The sequence below is a fragment of the Pristiophorus japonicus genome, unplaced genomic scaffold (genome assembly GCF_044704955.1).
Source record: "Pristiophorus japonicus isolate sPriJap1 unplaced genomic scaffold, sPriJap1.hap1 HAP1_SCAFFOLD_709, whole genome shotgun sequence".
NCBI classification, from domain to species: Eukaryota; Metazoa; Chordata; class Chondrichthyes; family Pristiophoridae; genus Pristiophorus; species Pristiophorus japonicus.
The window spans coordinates 215,748-241,975 of record NW_027254623.1 but is presented as its reverse complement, the minus strand read 5'-3'; the positions used below and the strand labels follow the sequence as shown (position 1 = coordinate 241,975).

General features: G+C 47.3%; 1 protein-coding gene and 1 long non-coding RNA gene across 2 annotated transcripts; one reads left to right on the top strand and one right to left on the bottom strand.

The window, feature by feature from the left end:
- Positions 1–3,751: 3,751 nt before the first annotated feature.
- Positions 3,752–18,025, bottom strand: LOC139256313 (uncharacterized). Its single transcript, XR_011592162.1, has 3 exons — positions 17,942–18,025; positions 16,516–16,618; positions 3,752–5,167 (listed from the first exon to the last, which is right to left on the bottom strand). It is a non-coding gene; the product is annotated as an uncharacterized lncRNA (long non-coding RNA).
- A 1,659-nt stretch (positions 18,026–19,684) lies between these two features.
- Positions 19,685–20,347, top strand: LOC139256308 (zinc finger protein 664-like). The gene is made up of 2 exons (XM_070874186.1): positions 19,685–19,960; positions 20,225–20,347. Exons 1-2 carry the CDS (start codon positions 19,685–19,687, stop codon positions 20,345–20,347), a joined length of 399 nt encoding a protein of 132 aa, XP_070730287.1.
- The last annotated feature ends 5,881 nt before the right edge of the window (positions 20,348–26,228 follow it).

The window sequence follows — 26,228 nt, the reverse complement described above, 5'->3', positions numbered from 1 at the left end:
AGACACTGGGGGGGGGACAGACACTGGGGGGGGGGACAGACACTGGGGGGGGGGGACAGACACTGGGGGGGGGGGACAGACACTGGGGGGGGGAGACACTGGGGGGGGGAGACACTGGGGGGGGAGACACTGGGGGGGGGGGACACTGGGGGGGGAGACACTGGGGGGGGGAGACACTGGGGGGGGGAGACACTGGGGGGGGGGAGACACTGGGGGGGGGAGGAGACACTGGGGGGGGGGAGACACTGGGGGGGGGAGGAGACACTGGGGGGGGGGGGAGACACTGGGGGGGGGGGGAGACACTGGGGGGGGGGGAGACACTGGGGGGGGGGGGAGACACTGGGGGGGGGAGAGGGGGGGGAGAGGGGGGGGAGAGGGGGTGATGAGCAGAGAGAGAATGGGGAGAGTGACACTACGAGGGAGAACCATAGTAAATAGGTGCATGAGTAGGCCATTCGGCCCTTCGAGCCTGCACCGCCATTCAATGAGTTCATGGCTGAACATGCAACTTCAGTACCCCATTCCTGCTTTCTCTCCATACCCCTTGATCACCCTCGTGGTAAGGACTACATCTAACTCCTTTTTGAATATATTTAGTGAATTGGCCTCAACAACTTTCTTTGGTAGAGAATTCCACAGGTTCACCACTCTGAAGTTTCTCCTCATCTCAGTCCTAAATGGCTTACCCCTTATCCTTAGACTGTGACCCCTGGTTCTGGACTTCCCCAACATTGGGAACATTCTTCCTGCATCTAACCTGTCGAAACCCGTCAGAATTTTAAACGTTTCGATGAGATCCCCTCTCATTCTTCTGAATTCCAGTGAAGACAAGCCCAGTTGATCCCATCTTTCTTGATATGTCAGTCCCGCCATCCCGGGAATCAGTCTGGTGACCCTTCGCTGCACTCCCTCAATAGGAAGAATGTCCTTCCTCAAGTTAGGAGATCAAAACTGTACACAATACTCCAGAGGTGTGGCCTCACCAAGGCCCTGTACAACTGTAGTAACACCTCCCTGCCCCTGTTCTCAAATCCCCTCGCTATGAAGGCCAACATGCCATTTGCTTTCTTAACCACCTGCTGTACCTGCATGCCAACCTTCAATGATGTACCATGACACCCAGGTCTCGTTGCACCTCCCCTTTTCCTAATCTGTCACCATTCAGATAATAGTCTGTCTCCCTATTTTTACCACCAAAGTGGATAACCTCAGATTTATCCACATTATACTTCATCTGCCATGCATTTGCCCACTCACCTAACCTATCCAAGTCACTCTGCAGCCTCATAGCATCCTCATCGCAGCTCACACTGCCACCCAACTTAGTGTCATCTGCAAATTTGGAGATACTACATTTAATCCCCTCATCTAAATCATTAATGTACAATGTAAACAGCTGGGGCCCCAGCACAGAACCTTGCGGTACCCCAGTCACTGCATGCCATTCTGAAAAGTACCCATTTACTCCTACCCTTTGCTTCCTGTCTGACAACCAGTTCTCAATCCACGTCAGCACACTACCCCCAATCCCATGTGCTTTAACTTTGCACATTAATCTCTTGTGTGGGACCTTGTCGAAAGCCTTCTGAAAGTCCAAATGCACCACATCAACTGATTCTCCCTTGTCCACTCTACTGGAAACATCCTCAAAAAATTCCAGAAGATTTATCAAGCATGATTTCCCTTTCACAAATCCATGCTGGCTTGGACCTATCATGTCACCACTTTCCAAATGTGCTGCTGTGACATCCTTAACAACTGATTCCATCATTTTACCCACTACTGATGTCAGGCTGACCGGTCTATAATTCCCTGTTTTCTCTCTCCTTTTTTAAAAAGTGGGGTTACATTGGCTACCCTCCACTCCATAGGAACTGATCCAGAGTCAATGGAATGTTGGAAAATGACTGTCAATGCATCCACTATTTCCAAGGCCACCTCCTTAAGTACTCTGGGAGAGGGGAGAGAAGGGAAGCGGGAGAGGGGAGAGAGGAAACTCAGGGAAGATGGATCTCATTCTTCCAACCCCCTTTACACCCATGCCCAATTTCTCAGAAAGCTGAGAGCGTGTGTTACAAGGGACATCGTTGGAGTGGATGAAATCCAGAATTCATGATACTGTCACTATTCACTTCACACCCAATAAACCTGTTAACAATCCGTGACCCACACACAATGCCCCATCTATTAAGGGCAGGGGTAAGGTCGAGCACTTGCGCTCGGGTACGGGACTTCGGCCAGTGGAGGGTGCACTTGTGCTGGGGTAAGGGACTTCGGCTGGGGGAGGGTGCACTTGCGCTGGGGTAAGGAACTTTGGCCGGGGGAGGGTGCACTTGCCCTGGGGTAAGGGACTTCGGCCGGGGGAGGCTGCACGTGCTGGGGTAAGGGACTTCGGCCGGGGGAGGGTGCACTTGCCCTGGGGTAAGGGACTTCGGCCGGGGGAGGCTGCACGTGCTGGGGGAAGGGACTTCGGCCGGGGGAGGCTGCACGTGCTGGGGTAAGGGACTTCGGCTGGGGGAGGGTGCACTTGCCCTGGTGTAAGGGACTTCGGTCGGGGGAGGGTGCACTTGCCCTGGGGTAAGGGACTTTGGCCTGGAGAAGGTGCACTTGCGCTGGGGTAAGGGACTTCGGCCTGGGGAGGAACTCACTTGCGCTGGGGTAAGGGACTTCAGACGGGAGAGGGTGCACTTGTGCTGGGGTGAGGGAATTCGGCCAGGGGAGGAATGCACTTGCGCTGGGGTTAGGGACTTTGACCAGGGGAGGGTGTACTTGCGCTGGGGTAAGGGACTTCGACTGGGGGAGGAATACACTTGCGCTGGGGTAAGGGACTTTGACCAGGGGAGAGTGTACTTGCGCTGGGGTAAGGGACTTCAATTGGGGGAGGAATACACTTGCGCTGGGGTAAGGGACTTCGGCTGAAACTTGGTGGCTTTTGTTGGGTTGTTCAAGGTCTGTCCTCTCTGGCCACTGAAGTCAAAATGGATTGAATTACAATTTGCAAAGTCAGTCAGAACTTGGGCTGGGCGGTTTCAGTTACACATTCCAGAGAAATTTCAGGGTGACTTATCTTCCAAGGGGACCAATCAGCAAGAGGTCATGTGATAATGGAGAGCCAATCAGAGACAAAGTAGCCATTTTGGCAGTATAAATAAACGCGCCCATTTAAAAAGTACTTGGATATGCACTTAAAGAGCCACAACCTACAGGACTATGTACCGAGGGCTGGGGGGTGGGATTAGGCCGGGGAGCTCTTTTTTGACCGGCACAGACATAAGTCCATCTGTGTCGTCATTTTCTATGATTCTATGACACAGAGCTGTGTGATTGGTACAGTTTGTATATTACTTTTAAATTTGAGTTGTCGGCTATTCGAATTTGCTGTAACTCTAATGCCGGATATAAAAGAGGGGAGATTTGTGTTTAAATCAAAGGGTCTCCTTGGAGCTTCTCGGAGAGAAGGAACTGCTCAGCTTGAAACTGAAAAAATGTTAGAAATTTCCAATCAGCACTTTTTGACCAATTTTGACTCCCACAGGGATGGGGAATTCTATAAGGAGGAGGAACTGGTCACAATTTGAAAGGTATTAAAGAATTCGAGGGGCTCTTACATTTGGGACTTTTACTTTTTTTGTCCACTCGAGGAGTTGGATCATGGACTTCCTGCTATGAATATAGAGTTGGATTATTGAGCCGTGACTTGTTCATATTTTTTGAAATACATTTGCTGAGTGGATTTAAATTCAAGACCAAATTTGCAGACCTGATTCTCTATTCACACATCGAAGGTGAGAGATGCCGTGGGGCACACGCGAAGTACAGTAGCTGAAAGTGTTTAACAGACTGGGTTTTGTGTTCAGTGATTCCGGGCTTGTTACCGATACCTTCCCTGGATACCAAGGCTAGGAGAGGCACTCTGGAAGGTATGGGAGCTGAAAATTGTCCATGAGAGTAACCGAAGGTATGACAACTCATATAATCTGGAGTTAGAAAGTAGAAAAAGCCCAAAAGTGGAACAGTCGGTAACAGGACATCAAGTAGTCTATGCTTATCTTGGAGTCATCAAATAGACACACTGTTATCTGAAACATCAAAATATTAAACTCCAATTACAGGGGTTATTAACATCAGCAGAAACAAACTACAACTGTCAGAATGAACACGATTCAGATGAGATGTGATTAACAGCAGCAATAAGCAGAATCCAATCCCTGCAGTCACTTGTGACCTCGCTGATGTCTCAGCAGGGTGGATGACTGAGTGAATCCCTTCCCACACTCAGAGCAGATGAACGGCCTCTCCCCAGTGTGAACTCGCTGGTGTCTCAGCAGGGTGGATGACTGAGTGAATCCCTTCCCACACATGGAGCAGGTAAACGGCCTCTCCCCACTGTGAACTCGGTGGTGTCCGCAGGTGGGATGACTGGGTGAATCCCTTCCCACACTCAGAGCAGGTAAACGGTCTTTCTCCAGTGTGACTGCGTTGGTGTGTCAGCAGACCCATTGTGCTTTTAAAGCTCTTCTGACAGTCAGAACATTTAAAAGATCTCTTATCAGTGTGAACAAGTTGGTGTTTACTGAGGTTGGTTAACTGAGTGAATCCCTTATCACACATGGAGCAAGTAAACGGCCTCTCCCCAGTGTGAAATCGCTGGTGTATCAGCAGGTGAGATGACTTAGTGAATCCCTTCCCACACTCAGAGCAGGTGAACGGTCTCTCCCCAGTGTGAATGCGCCGATGAGTTTCCAGATGGGACGGGAAACTGAATCCCTTCCCACAGTGTCCACATTCCCACGGTTTCTCTGTGGTGGGGGTGTCCTTGTGTCTCTCCAGGTTGGACGATCAGTTGAAGCCTCGTCCATACACAGAACATGTGTACGGTTTATCCCCGCTGGTGATGGTGCGATGTTTTTTCAGGCTGTGTAACTGGTTAAAGCTCTTTCCACAGGCAGTGCACTGGAACACTCTCACTCGGGTGTGTGTGTCTCAGTACTTTTCCAGTCACACTGATGTTGGAAATGTTTTCCCACAGACAGAGCAGACAAACGTTTTTCCTGTCACATTCAAAGGCCGATGATATTCAGATCCTGGTGAATTGTGTGACTCCGTCAGATCTTGACATGATGTTTGGTTTGAGTTTCCCGTCTGCAAATCCTCACCTTCTAACACCCTGTAAAAGGAGTTTTCAAAAATTACCACTGAGTATAGGATATAAATTCAGAACAGACAATTCTAGTTTTCATAAAATCATAGAAATTTACAGCACAGGAGGCCGCCATTTGGCCCAATGTGTTCGTGCCGGCTGACAAGGAGCTATCCAGCCTAATCCCACTTTCCAGCTCTTGGTCCATAGCCTGTAGGTCACGGCACTTCAAATGTACATCCAAGCACTTTTTAAATGCTATGAGGGTTTCTGCCTCTACCACCTTTTCAGGCAGTGAGTTCCAGACCTCAACCACCCTCTAAATCCCCTCTAAACCTCCTGCCAATTACTTTAAATCTATGCCCCTTGGTTATTGACCACTCTGCTAAGGGGAAGAATGTTCCCGATGTTGGGGAAGTCCAGAACCAGGGGTCACAGTCTAAGGATAAGAGGTAAGCCATTTAGGACTGAGATGAGGAGAAACTTCTTCACTCAGAGAATTGTGAACCTGTGGAATTCTGTACCACAGAAAGTTGTTGAGGCCAATTGGTTTGATATATTCAAAAGGGAGTTAGATGTGGCCCTTACGGCTAAAGGAATCAGGGGGTATGGAGAGAAAGCAGGAATGGGGTACTGAAGTTGCATGATCAGCCATGATCATATTGAATGGCGGTGCAAGCTCGAAGGGCCGAATGGCCTACTCCTGCACCTACTTTCTATGTTTCTATGTCCTTCCTATCCACTCTATCTAGACTCCTCAAAATTTTATGCACCTTAGCCTCCTCTATTCCAAAGAAAACAATCCCAGCCTAGCCAATCTTTCCTCATAGTTAAATTCTTAGTCCAGGCAACATCTTGATTAATCTCTTCTGTACCCTCTGTTTCCTGTAATGTGGTGACCAGAACTGTACGTAGTATTCCAGCTGTGGCCTAACTAGTGTTTTATACAGTTCAAACATAAACTCCCTGCTCTTGTATTCTATGCATCGGCTAATAAAGGCAAGTATCCCATATGCCTTCTTAACCACCTTATCTAGCTGAGCACAAAAGTAAAATACTACGGATGTTGGAATTGGAAATAAAAACAGAAAAAGCTGGAAATCTCAACGGGTCAGGTAGCATCTGTGGAGAGAAACAGAGTTAACGTTACCGGTCGATGACCCTTTGTCAGAACTGGCAAAGGTTCAAAATGTAACAGATTCTTAAGGAAGTGCAAGGGGCTCTGAAAGGGGGAGGGGAGGAAAGAACAAAAAGGAAGGTCGGTGATAGGGTGGAAGGCAGGAGAGATTTGAGACTAAAGGGATGATGGGCCAAATTGAGATGGTAATGGCACAAATTAGTAAACAACAGATCAGTCTAGATAGGGTGTGAATAGCGGAATAATTACAGGCTGCCATGGGAAACAGAGAAAAATAATAAAAATAAAAGGGGGGGGTAGTTTGTAAAAATAAAAAGGGAGGAAAGGGAACAAAATATGAGCAGAGGGTGAGGTCTGAAATTGTTGAACTCGATGTTGAGTCCAGAAGGCTGTAAAGTGCCTAAACGAAAGATGAGGTGCTGTACCTCGAGCTTGTATTGAGCTTCATTGGAACAGTGTAGGAGGCCAAGGACAGAGAGGTCAGAGTGGGAGTGGAGTGGAGAATTAAAGTGACAGATGACCAGAAGCTCGGGGTCATGCTTACGGACGGAACAAAGGTGTTCTTGCAAAGCCATTACCCAATCTGCCTTTGATCTCCCCAATGTAGAGGAGACCACATCGTGAGCAGCGAATACAGTATACTATATTGAAAGACCCTGAAGGAGTGTTTGGGGCCCTGGACAGTGGGAAGGGAGGAGGTAAAAGGACCGGTGTTGCATCTCCTGTGCTTGCGTGGGAAGGTGCCGTGGGAAGGGGAGGGTTGCTGGGGGTGACTGTGGAGTGGACCAGGGTATTGCAGAGGGAGCAGTCCCTTCGGAATGCTGAGAGGGGAGGGGAAGATGTGATTGGTCGTGGGATCATGCTGGAGGAGGCGAAAATGGCGAGGATGATCCGTTGAACGTGGAGGCTGGTGGGGTAAAAGGTGAGGACAAGGGGAACCCTATCATGGTTCTGAGAGGGAGGGAAAGGGGTGAGAGCAGAAATACGGGAAATAGAAAGGACACGGTCGAGGGCCACATTAACCATGGCGGAGGGGAATCCTTGGTTGAGGAAAAAGGGAGGCATATCAGAGGCACTAGTGTGGAAGGTGGCATCATCAGAGGAGATGAGACGGAGAAATTGGGAAAATGGAATGAATTCTTTACAGGATGCGGGGTGGGAGGAAGTGTGGTCCACATAGCTGTGGGAGTCAGTGGGCTTATAGTGAATGTTTGTCAATAGTCTATCCCCAGAAATGGAGACAGAAAAGTCGCGGAAGAGTCAGATATGGACCATGTGAAGGGAAGAGTGGAAATTGGAGGCAAAGTGAATTAAATTTTCTAGTTCAGGGCGAGAGCAGGAAACAGCACCGATACAGTCATCAATGTACCGGAAAAAGGGGTGAGGAGAGGACCCAAGTAGGACTGGAACAAAAATTATTCCATATATCCCACGAAAAGGCAGGCATAGGTAGGACCCATGCAGGTTCCCAGAGCAACACCTTTAATTTGGAGGATGTGAGTGGAGTTAAAGGAGAAGTTGTTCAATGCCAGAACAAATTCAGCCAGGCGGAGGAGGATGGTGGTGGATGGGGCCTAGTTGGGCCTCTGTACAAGGAAGAAGCAGAGCGCTCTCAGACCATCCTGGTGGGGGATGGAAGTATAGAGGGATTGGACATTCGTAATGAAAAAGAGATGGTTGGGGCCAGGAAGCTGGGAACTGCCAGAGGGTGTCGGAAGAGTCGCGGATGTAGGTGGAAGGAGAGTGAACAAGGGGAGAAAAGGTAGAGTCGAGGTAGGAAGAAATTAGTTGTGTGGGGCAAGAGCAGGCTGAAACAATGGGTCTACCGGGACACTCCTGTTTGTGGAAGGAGATAGAAGTGGGCTGTGTAGGTTGGGGATCGATGGGTCTACCGGGGCAGTCCTGTTTGTGGAAAGAGGTAGAAGCAGGCTGTGTGGAGTTGGGGATCGATGGGTTTACCGGGACACTCCTGTTTGTGGAAGGAGATAGAAGCGGGCTGTGCGGGGTTGGGAATCGATGGGTCTACCAGGACAGTCCTGTTTGTGGAAGGAGGTAGAAGCGGGCTGTGTAGGTTCGGAATCGATGGGTCTACCAGGACAGTCCTGTTTGTGGAAGGAGATAGAAGTGGGTTGTGTAGGTTCGGAATCGATGGGTCTACCGGGACAGTCCTGTTTGTGGAAGGAGATAGAAGTGGGTTGTGTAGGTTCGGAATCGATGGGTCTACCAGGACAGTCCTGTTTGTGGAAGGAGATAGAAGTGGGTTGTGTAGGTTCGGAATCGATGGGTTTACCGGGACACTCCTGTTTGTGGAAGGAGATAGAAGTGGGTTGTGCGGGGTTGGGGATCGATGGATCTACCAGAACAGTCCTGTATGTGGAAGGAGTTAGAAGTGGGCTGTGTAGGTTGGGGATCGATGGGTCTACCAGGACAGTCCTGTTTGTAGAAGGAGTTAGAAGTGGGTTGTGTAGGTTGGGGATCGATGGGTCTACCAGGACAGTCCTGTTTGTAGAAGGAGATAGAAGTGGGTTGTGTAGGTTGGGGATCGATGGGTCTACCAGGACAGTCCTGTTTGTAGAAGGAGATAGAAGTGGGTTGTGTAGGTTGGGGATCGATGGGTCTACCGGGGCAGTCCTGTTTGTGGAAGGAGATAGAAGTGGGCTGTGTGGGGTTGGGGGTCTATGAGGTTGGCGGCCGTAGAGGGAAGATCTCCAGAGGCGATGAGGTCTGTGACAGTCTGGGAAATGATGGTTTGATGTTGGGTAGTGGGGTCATGGTCCGGGGGAAGTAGGAGGAAGTGTCAGAGAGTCGGGAGACACATTCTATATCACACTGCAGGCTGGGTGAGGCATCCGCCATTAAATGTCGATCTTCCACCTGACAGGAATGTGATTGGAAGCAGGTAAAATGTGTTTGGAGCAAGGACTACAAAATAAACTGAAACCCCAGTGCTTGGTGTCATTAAAAACCGTCACATTCAGTGTAGACGTGTCCACAGATCCCTGAAGGTAGCAGGCCAGGTAGATCAGGTGGTTAAGAAGGCATACGGAATACTTGCCTTTATTAGCCGAGGCATAGAATACAAGAGCATGGGGGGGATTATGCTCGAACTGTATAAAACACAACATAGGCCACAGCTAGAGTACTGCGTGCAGTTGTGGTCATCACATTACAGGAAAGATGTGATTGCACCAGAGGGGGTACAGAGGAGATTTACGAGGATGTTGCCTGCACTGGAGAATTTTAGCTATGAGCAAAGATTGGCTAGGCTGGGTTTGTTTTCTTTGGAAAAGAGAAGGCTGAAGGGAGATCTTATTGAGGTGTTTAAAATTATGAGGAGCCTGGATAGAGGGATAGGAAGGACCTATTTCCCTTTGCAGAGGGGTCAACAACCAGCGGGCATAGATTTAAAGTAATTGTTAGGCGGTTTTGAGGGGATTTTAGGGGAAATGTCTTCACGCAGAGGGTGGTGGGTCTGGAACTCACTGCCTGAAAAGGTGGTCGAGGCAGAAACCCTCACCACATTTAAAAAATACTTGGATGTGCACTTAAAGTGCCGTAACCTGCAGGGCTACGGACCTAGAGCTGGAAAATTGGATTAGGCTGGATAGCTCTTGGTCGGCCGGCGCGGACATGATGGGCCGAAATGGCTTTCTTCCATGCTGTAAATTTCTATGGTTTTATGATTCAGTAATAGCACAGGTTAGATGCAGATTAAAGCTCCCTCTACACTGTCCATCAAACCCTCCCAGGGCAGGTACAGCACGGATTAGATACAGATTAAAGCTCCCTCTACACTGTCCCATAAAACACTCCCAGGGCAGGTACAGCACGGGTTACATACAGAGTAAAGCTCCCTCTACACTATCTCATCAAACACTCCCAGGGCAGGTACAGCACGGGTTAGATAGAGAGTAAGGCTCTCTCTGCATTGTCCCATCAAACACTCACCACGGCAGGGACAGCACGTGGTTAGATACAGTGTTCCATCAAACAGGTCCTTTTCTGCTCACTTTATTATTTACACCGACACACACTCACTCCGGGTACAGTTTGATCCTGATTACTGCAAATCCCCTCAGCCTTTCCACTCTGCTCTCTCCAGATGTAATTAGCTACAAGACAGCAAGAAACAAACTGGATGCACAGATTTCAGGAGAGAAAGCTTTCATCTGATGTTCCTGTCGGGGGATTCTCTGTAGCGGGAAAGGTCATTGTGGGTGCTACAGAAAACAACAAATAATTAATACCAGGCAAAGAATACCGAGAGAAAGAGAGCAATAGAAGGCGAGACAGAGAGACTGACAGAGAAAGGGACAGTGAGAGAGATGGCGAGAGAGAGAGACACCGACACAGAGAGGGAGACGGAGAGAGACTGACAGAAAGAGAGAGAGAGAGAGAGAGAGAGAGAGGACAGAGAGAGACTAACAGAGCGAGAGAGAGAGAGATGGCGAGAGAAAGAGACACTGACATGGAGAGAGACCGACGGAGAGAGAGACAGATGGACAGAGAAACTGACAGAGAGCGCGAGAGAGAGAAGGGGACAGTGAGAGTTGGGCAGAGAGAGGGACAGAGAGGCACAAAGTTAGGACTCATGGGATTGGGGGTAATATATTACATGGATTGAGGATTGGTCAATGGACAGAAAACAGAGAGTAGAAAAAAACGGGTCATTCTCGGGTTAGCAAGCTGTAACTAGTGGGGTACCACAAGGATCAGTGCTTGGGCCTCAGCTACAATCTATATCAATGACTTAGATGAGCGGGCCGAGTGTAATGTATCCAAGTTGACTGATGATACAAAGCTAGATGGGAAACTTATTTGTGAGGTTAATGCAAAGAGGCTGCAAAGGGACACAGACAGGTTAAATGAGAGGCCAAGAACATGGCAGATGGAATATAGTGTGGCTAAATGTGAAGTTATCCGCTTTGGTCGGCAAAATAGAAAAGCAGTGTATCTTTAAATGGTGAGAGATTGGGAAATGTTGGTGTTCAGAGGGACCTGGGTGACCTTGTACACGAATCACTGAAAGTTAACATGCAGGTATAGCAAGCAATTAGGAAAGCAAATGTTATGTTGGCCTTTATTACAAAAGGTTTGGAGTATAGAAACATAGAAATTTACAACGCAGAAGGAGGCCATTTCGGCCCATCATGTCCACGCCGGCTGACAAAGAGCCGCACGGCCCTTGGTCAACAGGCCTGAAGGTTATATATAAACCTATGAACAATGACAGAAAGGCAAAGAGCACCCAGCCCAACCAGTCCACCTAACACAACTGTGACACCTCTTACCCTTATAGTATGAGAGTAAACATATCTTACTGCAATTATATAGGGCCCTGGTGAGACCACGCCTGGAGTACAGTTTTGGCATCCTTATCAAAGGAGGGATATACTTGCCATAGAGGGAGTGCAATGAAGGTTCACCAGACTGGTTCCTGGGATGGGTGTATTGTATTATGAGGAGAGATTAAGGAGACCAGGCCTATATTCCCTAGAATTTAGAAGAATGAGCAGTAATTTCATTGACGTACATAAAAGGTCTTTAAAGGGTAGATGATGGGATGATGAACTAGGGTTCACTGTCTCAGAATAAGGAGTCGGCCATTTAGGACTGAGATAAGGATAAATTTCTTCACTCAAAGGGATGTCAGTATTTACAACGGGTGCCCGGGAGTGTGTCAGTATTTACAGGAGGTCCCTGGGAGTGTGTCATTGTCTACAGGGAATCCCCGGGAGTAGAAACATAGAAAATAGGTGCAGGAGTAGGCCATTCAGCCCTTCGAGCCTGTACCACCATTCAATAAGATCATGGCTGATCATTCACCTCAGTACCCCTTTCCTGCCTTCTCGCCATACCCCTTGATCCCTTTAGCCGTAAGGGCCATATCCAACTCCCTCTTGAATATATATAACAAACTCCATAGGTTAACAACTCTCTGAGTGAAGACATTTCTCCTCATCTCAGTCCTAAATGGCTTATCCCTTATCCTTAGATTGTGTCCCCTGGTTCTGGACTTCCCCAACATCGGGAACATTCTTCCTGCATCTAACCTGTCCAGTCCCATCAGAATTTTATATGTTTCTATGAGATCCCCTCTCATTCTTCTAAACTCCAGTGAATACAGGCCCAGTCGATCCAGTCTCTCCTCATATGTCAGTCCTGCCATCCCGGGCATCGGTCTGGTGAACCTTCTCTGCACTCCCTCAATAGCAAGAACGTCCTTCCTCAGATTAGGAGACCAAAACTGAACACAATATTCCAAGTGAGGCCTCAACAAGGCCCTGTACAACTGCAGTAAGACCTCCCTGCTCCTATACTCAAATCCCCTAGCTATGAAGGGCAACATGCCATTTGCCTTCTTCACCGCCTGCTGCACCTGCATGCCAACCTTCAATGATTGATGTATCATGACACCCAGGTCTCGTTGCACCTCCCCTTTTCCTAATTTGCCGCCATTCAGATAATATTCTGCCTTCATGTTTTTGCCCCCAAAGTGGATAACCTCACAGCATCCTCCTCACAGCTCACACCGCCACCCAGCTTAGTGTCACCTGCAAACCTGGAGATTTTACTCTCAATTCCTTCATCTAAATCATTGATAAGCTGTAAATAGCTGGGGTCCCAGCATTGAGCCCTGCGGCACCCCACTTGTCACTGCCTGCCATTCTGAAAAGGACCCGTTTATCCCGACTCTCTGCTTCCTGTCTGCCAACCAGTTCTCTATCCACGTTAATACATTACCCCCAATACCATGTGCTTGAATTTTGCACACCAATCTCTTGTGAGGGACCTTGTCAAAAGAATTTTGAGTCCAAATACACCACATCCACTGGTTCTCCCTTGTTTACTCGACTAGTTACATCCTCAAAAATTTCTAGAAGATTTGTCAAGCATGATTTCCCTTTCGTAAATCCATGCTGACTTGGACCAATCCTGTCACTACTTTCCAAATGCGCTGCTATTTCGTCTTTAATAATTGATTCCAACATTTTCCCCACTACTGATGTCAGGCTAACTGGTCAATAATTTCCTGTTTTCTCTGTCACTTCTTTTTTAGAAAGTGCTGTTACATTAGCTACACTCCAGTCCATAGGAACTGATCCAGAGTCGATAGACTGTTGGAAAATGATTACCAATGCATCCACTATTTCTAGGGCCACTTCCGTAAGTACTCTTGGATGCAGACTATCAAGCCCTGGGGATTTATCGGCCTTCAATCCCATAATTTTCCCTAACACAATTTTCTGGCTAATAAGGATTTCCTTCAGTTCCTCCTTCTCGCTAGAGCTTCGGTCCCCTAGTATTTCCAGAACGTTATTTGTGTCTTCCTTAGTGAAGGCAGAACTAAAGTATTTGTCTGTCATTTCTTTGTTCCCCATTATAAATCCACCTGATTCTGACTACAAGGGACCTATGTTTGGCTTCACTAATCTTTTCCTCTTCACATATCTAGAGAAGCTTTTGCAGTCAGTTTTTATGTTCCCAGCAAGCTTTCTCTCATACTCTATTTCCCCCCTTCTAATTAAACCCTCCTATGCTGAATTCTAAATTTCTCCCAGTCCTCAGGTTTTCTGCTTTTTCTGGCCAATTTATATGCCTCTTCCTTGGATTTAACATGATCCCTAATTTCCCTTGTTAGCCACCTTCCCCGTTTTATTTTTACTCCAGACGGGATGTACAATTGTTGAAGTTCATCCATGTGATCTTTAAATATTTGCCATTGCCATTGCCTATCCACCGTCAACCCTTTAAGTATCTTTTGCCAGCCGATTCTAGCCAATTCATGTCTCATACCATCGAAGTTACCTTTCCTTAAGTTCAGGACCCTAGTCTCTGAATTACTCTCTGTGTCACTCTCCATCTTAATAAAAAATTCTACCATATTATGGTCACTCTTCCCCAAGGGGCCTCGCACAAGAAGATTGCTAATTAGTCCTTTCTCGTTACACATCACCCAGTCTACGATGGCCAGCCCTCTAGTTGGTTACTCAACATATTGGTCTAGAAAACCATTCATAATACACTCCAGGAAATCCTCCTCCACTGTACTGTTACCAGTTTCGTTAGCCCAATCTATATGTAGATTAAAGTCGCCCATGATAACTGCTGTACCTTTATTGCACGCATCCCTAATTTCTTGTTTGATGCTGTCCCCAACCTCACTACTATTGTTTGGTGGTCTGTACACAACTCCCACTAGCGTTTTCTGTCCTTTGGTATTCTGCAGCTCTACCCATACAGATTCCCTATCATCCAAGCTAATGTCCTTCCTTACGACTGAGTTAATTTCCTCTTTAACCAGCAACGCTACCCCACCTCCTTTTCCTTTCTGTCTATCCTTCCTGAATGTTGAATACTCCAAGATGTTGAATTCCCAGCCTTGGTCACCCTGAAGCCATGTCTGCGTAACCCCAATTATATTATATTCGTTATTAGCTGCCTGCGCAGTTAATTCTTCCACCTTATTACAAATACTTCTCGCATTAAGGCACAGAGGCTTCAGGCTTGTCTTTTTAACACACTTTGTCGCTTTAGACTTTGGCTGTAATGTGGCCCTTTTTGATTTTTGCCTTGGGTTTCTCTGCCATCCACTTTTACTTTTCTTCTTTCTATCTTTTGCTCCCATTTTACTTCCCTCTGTCTCCCTGCATAGATTCCCATCCCCCTGCCATATTAGTTTAACCCCTCCCAAACAGCAGTAGCAAACACTTTCACAGGACATTGGTTCCAGTCCTACCCAGGTGCAGACCATCTGGTTTGTACTAGTCCCACCTCCTCCAGAACCGGTTCCAATGTCCCAGGAATTTGAATCCCTCCCTCCTGCACCACTCAAGTCACATATTCATTTTAGCTATCCTGCAATTCCTACTCTGACTAGCACGTGGCACTGGTAGCAATCCTGAGATTACTACCTTTGAAATCCTGCTTTTTCATTTAACTCCTCGCTCCCTAAATTCAGCTTGTAGGACCTCATCCCGTTTTTTACCTATATCGTTGATAACTACATGCACCACGACAACTGGCTATTTACCCTCCCCCTCCAAAATATTCTGCAGCCACTCAGACATCCTTGACCCTTGCACCAGGGATGCAACATACCATCCTGGAGTCTCGATTGCGGCCGCAGAAACACCTATCTATTCCCCTTACAATAGAATCCTCTACCACTATAGCTTTCCCATTCTTCTTCCTGCCCTCTTGTGCAGCAGAGCCACCCATAGTGCTATGAAGTTGGCTGCTGCTGCCTTCCACTGATGAGTCATCCCCCCCAACAATACCCAAAACAGTGTATCTGTTTTGGAGGGGGATGACTGCAGGGGACTCCTGCACCACTTTCCTTCCACTGTTCTACCTGATGGTCATCCATTTCTTAGCTGCCTGAGTAACCCTTGCCTGCGGTGTGACCAACTCACTAAACGTGCTATTCACGACATCCTCAGCATCGCGGATGCTCCAGAGTGAATCCATACGCAGCTACCGTGCCGCAATGCAGTCTGTCAGGTGCTGCAGCAAGATACACTTCCTGCACATGTAGTGTCATCAGGGACACTGGAAGCGTCCCTGAGTTCCCACATAACACAGGAGGAGCATGATACGTGTACAGCGGGTCTCCTGCCATGACTACACGTGTCTGTGCTATCCTGCCATGAGTGTGTCAGTATTTACAGTGGATCCCCGGGAGTGTGTCAGTATTTACAGGGGATCCCCAGGAGTGTGTCAGTATTTACAGGGGATCCCTGGGAGTGTGACAGTATTTACAGTGGATCCCTGGGAGTGTGACAGTATTTACAGTGGATCCCTGGGAGTGTGTCAGTGTTTATAGGGGATCCCCGGGTGTGTATCAGCATTTACAGGGGATCCCCGGGAGTGTGTCAGTATTTACAGGGAATCCCTGGGAGTGTGTCAGTATTTACAGGAGGTCCCCGGGAGTGTGTCAGTATTTACAGGGGGTTGCCAGAAGTGGGTCAGTATTTACAGGGAGTCCCCGGGGAGTGCATAAGTATTTATAGGGAGTCCCCGGGGAGTGCATCAGTATTTACAGGGAGTCCCCGGGGAGTGCGTCAGTATTTATAGGGAGTCCCCGGGGAGTGCGTCAGTATTTATAGGGAGTCTCCGGGGAGTGCGTCAGTATTTATAGGAAGTCCCCGGGGAGTGTGTCAGTATTAACTGGGAGCCCCAGGAGCGTATCGATATATTTAAGGGGCCTCCAGGGAGCGTGTCAGTATTTACTTACTTGATCACTGAGGTGAAGTCGCTCCAGATGTTGGGGGTATCCTCTGCTGGCTGTGAGCCTGGAGTGGAGCCCGAGGCCACGGGGGTGACATCTAGTCTGACATCTGTAAAAGATCAGACAGAGGAGCCAGCAATCAATTTCTTCCTTCAACGAACCCCCGGTGTTCTCCAATAATGCCCCAAGACCCTTCCTCTTGCCGAGGCGATGACCCACACGGGGATGTAAGGTTTTGCTGATGAGCTATTCGGCTCGCAACCAACCCTAAACACTGCCTCATTTTGGCCCACCATGTCCAACAAACAGCTATCCAGTATAATCCCACTTTCCAGCACTTGGTCTGTAGTCCTGTACGTTACAGCACTTCAAGCACACATCCAAGGACTTTTTAAATGTGGTGAGGGTTTCTGCCTTTCAGGCAGTGAGTTCCAGACCCAAATCACCCTCTGGGTGAAGAAAACTCCCTTCAAACCCTCTCTAATTTAAATCTATGCCCCTTGTTGACCACTCAGCCAAGGGAAATAGGTCCTTCCTACCCACTCTATCTAGACCTATCATAATTTTATACACCTCAATAAGGTCTCCCCTCAGCCTCCTCTGTTCCAAACAAAAGAAACCCGGCCTATCCAATCTTTCCTCATCGCTAAAATTCTCCAGTCCAGGCAACATCCGCATAAATTTCCTCGGTACTCTCTCCAGTGCTATCACATCTTTCCTGTAACGTGGTGACCAGAACTGATCGCAGTACTCTAGCTGAGGCTTAACTCATGTTTAATACAGTTCAAGCATAACCTCCATGCTCTTGAATTCTTGGGCCGTTGAATAGCGAGTAAGAGCAGCGATCCTGGCTGATTAGCAAACCCCAGCAGCCCCCCAGCCCAGTCCAGGGACATCAAGCTCCAATCATGTTCTTATTCGCGCACACCGGCCGAGATCAGGTTAATTCAGCACGGGGCCGGTGATGGAGACTGGGTCTCCCCTGCCAGTGCTGTGTGGACAGGTCCCACACGTATACCCTGCAGCTCCGCCCACCTCCAGCTGGACCCACAGAAGTGCCTCGCTCCCGCTCGCGGTCCCCGGGGCCTCCATCATCATCATAGACAGTCCCTCGGAATTGAGGGAGACTTGCTTCCACTCTAAAAGTGAGTCCTCAGGTGACTGAACAGACCAATACGAGAGCCACAGTCCCTGTCACAGGTGGGACAGTCAGTGGTTGGAGGAAAGGGAGGGTGGGACTGGTTTGCCGCACACTGCTTCCGCTGCCTGCACTTGTTTACTGCCGCTCTCGGCGATGAGACTCGAGGTGCCCAGCGCCCTCCCGGATACACTTCCTCCACTTAGGGCGGTCTTTAGCCAGGGACTCCCAGGTGTCGGTGATGATGTTGCACTTTATCAGGGAAGCTTTGAGCGTAACGTTTGCACTGCCCACCTTTGGCTCCTTTGCCGTGAAAGATTTCCGCTCCGACATTGTCCGCCGGGACCAGCCTCGCCGGCGCTACTGCTAACCCCCACTTCCGGCGTCTGTGCGTCACATCCGGTCTGTGGCTGGCGAACCTGACGCGTCTCCCCTGACAACTGGGGGGGGGGAGACCGTTAAAAACCGCGATTAATTCATGAAACATTTGCAGCAGTCGATTTAGTTTTATGAGCAGATTCTTCGCTTTATCATGGTATCAAAATAAACAAATGCCAGGTTAGGTTATTTTAAACTTCGCGCCTGCGCACGGGCGCACGGGCGCCCTCCCGCCGCCTTCCTGTGACGTCAGGAGGTCGTCTCACTGGCGTAGCCCAGTGCGCAGGCGTGGGCTGTATATGGAGCATGCGCAGTGTGACCTTGATTAGAGGCGGCCGCGGTGTGTGAGCAGGCGGAGGAGGTCGGACATGTAGTTTGGAGTCGAATTTCAATCATCGGGGCGCAGGGGAGTAATGTACTTGACAGATGAGCTTCATAATCACCTGGTGCAGACCACCAACCCGGACTAAAAAAACAACAGGTCTCCGATTTGCAGCTCCGGGGCGTTTTCGCAGTAATAGGCCCAGGCTCACGGTCGCCATCTTTGTAAAGGAAAGCTGCAGGTTGGTGCGCCGCCATCGTGATTCAGCGAGCAGTAGAACGCATGCGTGGTCATCTTTGTGAAAGAACAATGTGTGGGCGGGGCTTTAGGGTCCCAGTGAACCCAGCCAGAGTCAGCACCTTCAGGAGAGGAGAGGGAGGGGAACCAGTGAGTGTAGAACTGAACCCAGCCAGAGTCAGCACCTTCAGGAGAGGAGAGGGAGGGGAACCAGTGAGTGTAGAACTGAACCCAGCCAGAGTCAGTACCTTCAGGGAAGGAGAGGGAGGGGAACCAGTGAGTGTAGAACTGAACCCAGCCAGAGTCAGTACCTTCAGGGAAGGAGATGGAGAGGAACCAGTGAGTGTAGAACTGAACCCAGCCAGAGTCAGCACCTTCAGGGGAGGAGAGGGAGGGGAACCAGTGAGTGTAGAACTGAACCCAGCCAGAGTCAGCACCTTCAGGAGAGGAGAGGGAGGGGAACCAGTGAGTGTAGAACTGAACCCAGCCAGAGTCAGCACCTTCAGGGGAGGAGAGGAAGGGGCACCAGTGAGTGTAGAACTGAACCCAGACAGAGTTGGTGGTGAAAACTGGGAGCGGAGGACAAGCTGTCTTCAGACGTGCGAGGTGTTTGAATTTCAGCACAAGGAAGACGGAGAGTGTATGGGACGGGGATTTACAGCTTTAGAGGAACAAGAGAGGAAAGAATTTTCCATAAAATCTAGAATTATCTGTTCTGAATTTCTGTCCTGTACTTGACATTATTTTTGCAAACTCCTTTTCCTGGGTAATAGAAGGGGAGGATTTGCAGACGGGAAACACTAACCAAACATCACGTCAAGATCTGACTGAATCATTCGATACCTCAGGCCTTTGAATGTGGAAGGAGAAATGTTTGTCTGTTCTGTCTGTGGCTACAGATTTCAAACATCAGTGTGACTAGAAAAACACCAAGACACACACACCCAAGTGAGAGTGTTCCAGTGCACTGACTGTGGTAGGAACTTTAACCAGTTACACAGCCTGGAAAAACATCGCACCATTCACTGCAGGTAGAAACCGTACACGTGTTCTGTGTGTGGACGAGGCTTCAACTGGAGAGACACAAGGGCACCAGCACCATGGAGAAACCATGGAAATGTGGGGACTGTGGGAAGGGATTCAAATTCCCGTCCCTGCTGGAAACTCATCAACGCAGTCATTCCGGGGAGAGACCGTTCGCCTGTTTACTCTGTGGGAAGGGATTCATTTGTTCATCCCACCTTCTCACTCACCAGCGAGTTCACACTGGAGAGAGACCGTTCACCTGCTCCATGTGTGGGAAGGGGTTCACTACCTCATCCCAGCTGCTGATGCACCAGCGAGTTCATACTGGCGAGAGGCCGTTCACATGCTCAGTGTGTGGGGAGGGATTTACTCAGTCATCCAGCCTGCTGAGACACCAGCGAGTTCACACTGGGGAGAGACCGTTCACCTGCTCAGTTTGCAGGAAGGGATTCACTACCTCATCCCACCTGCTGAGACACCAGCGATTTCACACTGGGGAGAGACCGTTCACCTGCTCCGTTTGCAAGAAGGGATTCACTACCTCATCCCACCTGCTGACACACCAGCGAGTTCACACTGGGGAGACACCGTTCACCTGCTCCATGTGTGGCAAGGGATTCACTGTGTCATCCCGCTTGCTGACACACCAGCGAGTTCACACTGGGGAGAGGCCTGTATGTGCGGTGGAATTGACTACTTCCTCCAACTTGCTGAGACACCAGCGAGTTCACAAGTGACTGCAGGGTTTGGATTCTGCTGTTATCCCAGATTAAATCGTGTTCATTCTGACTGTTGAGGTTTCTTTCTGCTGATATTGATTTCCCTATAACTGGGCTGGAGTTTAATATTCTGGATATTTGACCAATTAATCAAGGGAAAAGGCTGATAAAAATAATGCTGATTGTGTTTGCATCCATCCTTAACTCTTTAAAGGGCTTTCTTGAAATACTGAAAACTACAACAAATGGAGCTAATCTTTTTTAAACAATTGAGAATAAAATGAATTGAGTCTGCAGGTTGGTTTTGGATTTCTCTGTGATGGAGCCGGACAGGATGTGCCTTGATATACCGCCGGTGTCCAGTAGATGACGCTGTCCATCCAATTAACTCTGACTGAGAGGAACGTGACTGCCCCCTAGGGCAGGAGGAATGAGGGCAGCTCAGGGTCAGACACTGATCTCATTCTCCCCACAAGGACATCACACACGGCACCCCCCACCCCCCCTCTCCCTGGGGCAGCTCAGACACTGAACATTCTGCACCCTTCCTGGGATATCTCTGGGTCAGACACTTGGAGTCAGAAGGGGAAGATCCAGTTTTCATGGATGATGTAGGAACCAAAGACATAGGTAGGACTAGGAATGAGGTTCTGCTCAAAGAGATAGAGGAGTTGGGGTCCAAATGAAAAAGCTAAACCAAAAGGTAATAATCTCTGGATTGTTACCTGAGCCACACGCCAATTGGTGTAGAGATAAGCAGCTTAGAAAGTAAATGCGTGGCCCAAAGATTGGTGTGGGACGCATGAGTTTGCTTTATGCACAATAGCACCAGCACTGGGCAAAAAGAACATAAGAATTAGGAACAGGAGTAGGGCATCTAGCCCCTCGAACCTGCTCCGCCATTCGATAAGATCATGGCTGATCTGGCCGTGGACTCAGCTCCACTTACCCGCCCGCTCCCCATAACCCTTAATTCCCTTATTGGTTAAAAATGTATCTATCTGTGACTTGAATACATTCAATGAGCTAGCCTCAACTGCTTCCTTGGGCAGAGAATTCCACAGATTCACAACCCTCTGGGAGAAGAAATTCCTTCTCAACTCGGTTTTAAATTGGCTCCCCTGTATTTTGAGGCTGTGCCCCCTAATTCTAGTCTCCCCTACCAGTGGAAACAACCTCTCTACCTTTATCTTGTCTACCCTTTCATGATTTTAAATGTTTCTATAAGATCACCCCTCATCCCTCTGAACTCCAACGCGTAAAGACCCAGTCTACTCAATCTATCATCATAAGGTAACCCCCTCATCTCCGGAATCAGCCTAGTGAATCGTCTCTGTACCCCCTGCAAAGCCAGTATAACTTCCTTAAGAAAGGTGACCAAAACCGCACGCAGTACTCCAGGTGCGGCCTTACCAATACCCTATACAGTTGCAGCAGGACCTCCCTGCTTTTGTACTCCATCCCTCTTGCAATGAAGGTCAACATTCCATTCGCCTTCCTGATTACCTGCTGCACTTGCAAACTAACTTTTGGGGATTTATGCACAAGGACCCCCAGGTCCCTCTGCACCGCAGCATGTTGTAATTTCTCCCCATTCAAATAATATTCCCTTTTACTGTTTTTTTCCCCAAGGTGGATGACCTCACACTTTCCGACATTGTATTCCATCTGCCAAACCTTAGCCCATTCGCTTAACCTATCCAAATCTCTTTGCAGCTTCTCTGTGTCCTCTACACAACCCGCTTTCCCACTTATCTTAGTGTCATCTGCAAATTTTGTTGCACTACACTCTGCCCCCTCTTCCAGGTCATCTATGTATATTGTAAACAGTTGTGGTCCCAGCACCGATCCCTGTGGCACACCACTAACCACCGATTTCCAACCCGAAAAGGACCCATTTATCCCGACTCTCTGCTTTCTGTTAGCCAGCCAATTCTCTATCCATGCTAATACATTTCCTCTGACTCCGCGTACCTTTACCTTCTGCAGTAACCTTTTGTGTGGCACCTTATCGAATGCCTTTTGGAAATCTAAATACACCACATCCATCGTTACACCTCTATCCACCATGATCGTTATATCCTCAAAGAATTCCAGTAAATTAGTTAAACATGATTTCCCCTTCATGAATCCATGCTGCATCTGCTTGATTGCACTATTCCTATCTTGATGTCACACTATTTCTTCCTTGATGATAGTTTCAAGCATTTTCTCCACTACAGATGTTAAACTAACCGGCCTATAGTTACCTGCCTTTTGTCTGCCCCCTTTTTTAAACAGAGACGTTACATTAGCTGCTTTCCAATCCGCTTGTACCTCCCCAGAGTCCAGAGAATTTTGGTAGATTATAACGAATGCATCTGTTATAACTTCCGCCATCTCTTTTAATTCCCTGGGATGCATTTCATCAGGACCAGGGGACTTGTCTACCTTGAGTCCCATTAGCCTGTCCAGCACTACCCCCCTAGTGATAGTGATTGTCTCAAGGTCCTCCCCACATTCCTGTGACCAGCAATTTTTGGCATGGATTTTGTGTCTTCCACTGTGAAGATCGAAGCAAAATAATTGTTTAAGGTCTCAGCCATTTCCACATTTCCCATTATTAAATCCCCCTTCTCATCTTCTAAGGGACCAACATTTACTTTAGTCACTCTTTTCCGTTTTATATCTCTGTAAAAGCTTTTACTATCTGTTTTTATGTTTTGCGCAAGTTTACCTTCGTAATCTATTTTTCCTTTATTGCTTTTTTAGTCATTCTTTGCTGTTGCTTAAAATTTTCCCAATCCTCTAGTTTCCCACTAACCTTGGCCACCTTATACGCATTGGTCTTTGATTTGATACTCTCCTTTATTTCCTTGGTTATCCACGGCTGGTTATCCCTTCTCTTACCACCCTTCTTTTTCACTGGGAGCTGTTCACTCACACAAAGAGGGAGCTGTTCCATTGGGATGGGCTTGACTTGAACTGGGCAGGAACCAACGTCCTGGCGAATTGAATAACTAGAGCAACACACAGTGCTTTAAACTAATGAAGGCGGGGTGGGGAGATCCAGGAAAATACAACACGCTGTAGATACAGAGAAACAGCAACAAGAGACATGTCAAGGCTGTAGAGCAGAGCAGAGTTTTGGGTAAAAATAAGCAGAGTGTATCGGGAAGGGACAGAGAGAATAACAAAGGTAATCGGGCATTACTGACTAAGGAGACATTAGCGAAAAATAGAAAAAAGTCAAAATTTAAGGCACTATATCTGAATGCATGAAGCATTCGCAACAGAATAGATGAATTAATAGTGCTGATAAAAATTAATCAGTTTAATCTAATAGGCATTACGGAGACGTGGTTGCAAAGTGACCATGGTTGAGAACTAAATATTCCAGGATACGGAACTTTTAGAAGCAATAGCAAAATGGAAAAGGAGAAGAGGTAGCCCTGATAATAAAAGATGGGATAAAGACAGTGGAGGAAAAGGATCCTAGCTCGTAAAATCATGAAGTAGAATCAGTTTGGGTGAAGCCAAGAAATAGCAAGGGGCAGAAAACATTGGTGGGAGTTCTTTATAGGCTCCCAAACCATAGTGGTAATGTAAGGCACTGTATGAATCAGGAAATTAAAGATACATGTAACAAAGTTAATACAATAATCATGGGGGACTTTAAGCTGCATATAGACTGGGCAAACTGAATTTGCAGTAATAGTGTGGAGGACGAATTCATGGAAGGTATACAGATGGTTTTCTAAATCAGTATGTTGAGGAACCAACTAGTGAATAGGTTATTGTATATCTAGTAGTGTACAATAAGAAAGGGTTAATTAATAACCTTATAGTAAAAGGTCCCTTAGGGAAGAGTGACCATAATATGATAGAATTTTGCATAACGTTTGAAAGTGATTTTAATTAAATCCAAAACTAGGGTCTTAAATTTAAACAAAGGAAACTATGTAGATATGAGGGCAGAGTTGGCTAAGTTAGATTGGGAAAATACATTAAAAGGAATGACTGTAGAAAAGCAATGGCCATCACTTAAATAATGAATTAATAATTTACAACAAACATACATTCCGTTAAGGCATAAAAACCTCACAGGAATAGTGGTCCAACTGTGGCCAACAAGAGAAGTTAAAGATAATATTAGTTCAAAGGAAGATGCTTATAATGTTGCCAAAAGGATCAGTAAGCCTGAGGATTTGGAAGATTTAAAAATTCAGCAAAGAAGGACCAAAATATTGATGAAAGGGAAAATAGAATGAGTAAGCTAGTGAGAGACATAAAAACAGACTGCAAAAGCTTCTATAGGTATATGAAAAGGAAAAGATTAGCAAAGGTAAACGTGGGTCCCTTACAGGTGGAGACAGGAGAAATTATAATGGGTTATAAGGGAATGGCAGAGAAATTAAACAAATACTTTTGTGCTTGTTTTCATGAAGATACAACAAACCTGCCAGAAATATTGGAGAACCAAGGGTCTAGTGAGAATGAAGAACTGAAAGAAATTAGTATTAGTACAAAAATGGTACTGGAGAATTTAATGGGGCTGAAAGACGATAAATCTCCTGGAACTGATGGCCTACATCCTAATGTTTTGAAAAAGGTAGCGAAAGAAATGGTGGATGCATTGGTTGTCCTCTTCCAAAATTCCATAGATTCTAGAATGGTTCCTGTAGGGGCAAAAAAAAACTCAATTAGGGGAAAAGTAATTTAGTGTAATTAAAATATAAAGTAAGAAAGACTGAGAGACAAGTTTACATGCATTCATGGTAAAATAGCTGAATCCCACATCCGAGCAATTAAGTTGAAACACTATGGTCAGATAAATTCTCTTCGTGCCCCCCCCCCCCCCGCTACCCCCCCAGGATTTATGTAGACAGCTTACAGAAATAACGAGAGAAGGCCACGACGTTCCAGACACAGGAGATAATAGAGACAAAGGTCTCTTTAAAGCAGAGTGTAACCAGACTCTGCCAAAGATAACAAGCCTGGGAAGATGTTCCTCGGATGGTATACACAACACATAGGGACTGTTCCCCAGCAACGGCTGTCAGAACTGAATGTGCCAATAGAATCATTAGAAATTACTGTAACCAATAGAATCATTAGAAATGACTACCAATGAAATTGCCTTTAACCTGTATCAACCAATGTATTAGTAATAGGTGGGCAGGGACTGATGGAAAATGGAACACTTGCCCGCCTAGTTTCTGTTTTTCGGCTCTATAAACATGTAATTGAATCGCTTGTCCTGTGAGACCGGGAGCAGAGCAAACAGCGAGTGAACTGTTTGCAACCAGTTCTCCCTTGATACATCAGGGTTTAATAAACAACTCTTTTCTCTTTAAAATGTGAGTGTTATGTTTTTAATACTCCACAACATTTTTGGCGTCATGAACAGGATGCCACAGGCAGTCTACAGATGAACATATATGAATCCATCATGAGTGAGTATCGTTAACTACCACTCATAATCCGATGCAGGACGTTATGAGATGTGCCTGTTGCCTGGGGTACATTAAATCTGTGAAAGGTCAGTTATGGTGTAAAAGACTTGAGGGAATTCGGAAGTCACGATAGACACTATCATAAGGCCTCGATGTAGAAGTGGCCTCTAAGTTCAAGGAGAACTGGATAGAGGAACCATTAATATCTTAGAGTACAGATAAATCGATAAGGGTGTTGATGGGGATTGCTGGCTCTAGGGGTAGAGGGACAATCAGTATCTAGAGATACAGTTTATATTGATAAGAAGTCGGTGAGACCATAAACACCGGGGTTAGGTGATACAAAGTGGGAAAATGTTCTGTATCTGACAATACAGTGAAACTGATATAAGGGCAGATGTACCAAAACCTGAATATTGCGTGTAAAGATACATTAGATTGGGGGCCAAATGGCTCGCTTAGTA

What these genes read in the sequence shown, in the direction of transcription:
- LOC139256308 (XM_070874186.1), top strand. Translation starts at nt 19,685, where the DNA reads ATGGAGAAACCATGGAAATGTGGGGACTGTGGGAAGGGATTCAAATTC. An exon ending in AGAGGCCGTTCACATGCTCA is followed by an intron (nt 19,961 to 20,224) that starts GTGTGTGGGGAG and finishes ATGTGTGGCAAG; the next exon opens with GGATTCACTGTGTCATCCCG.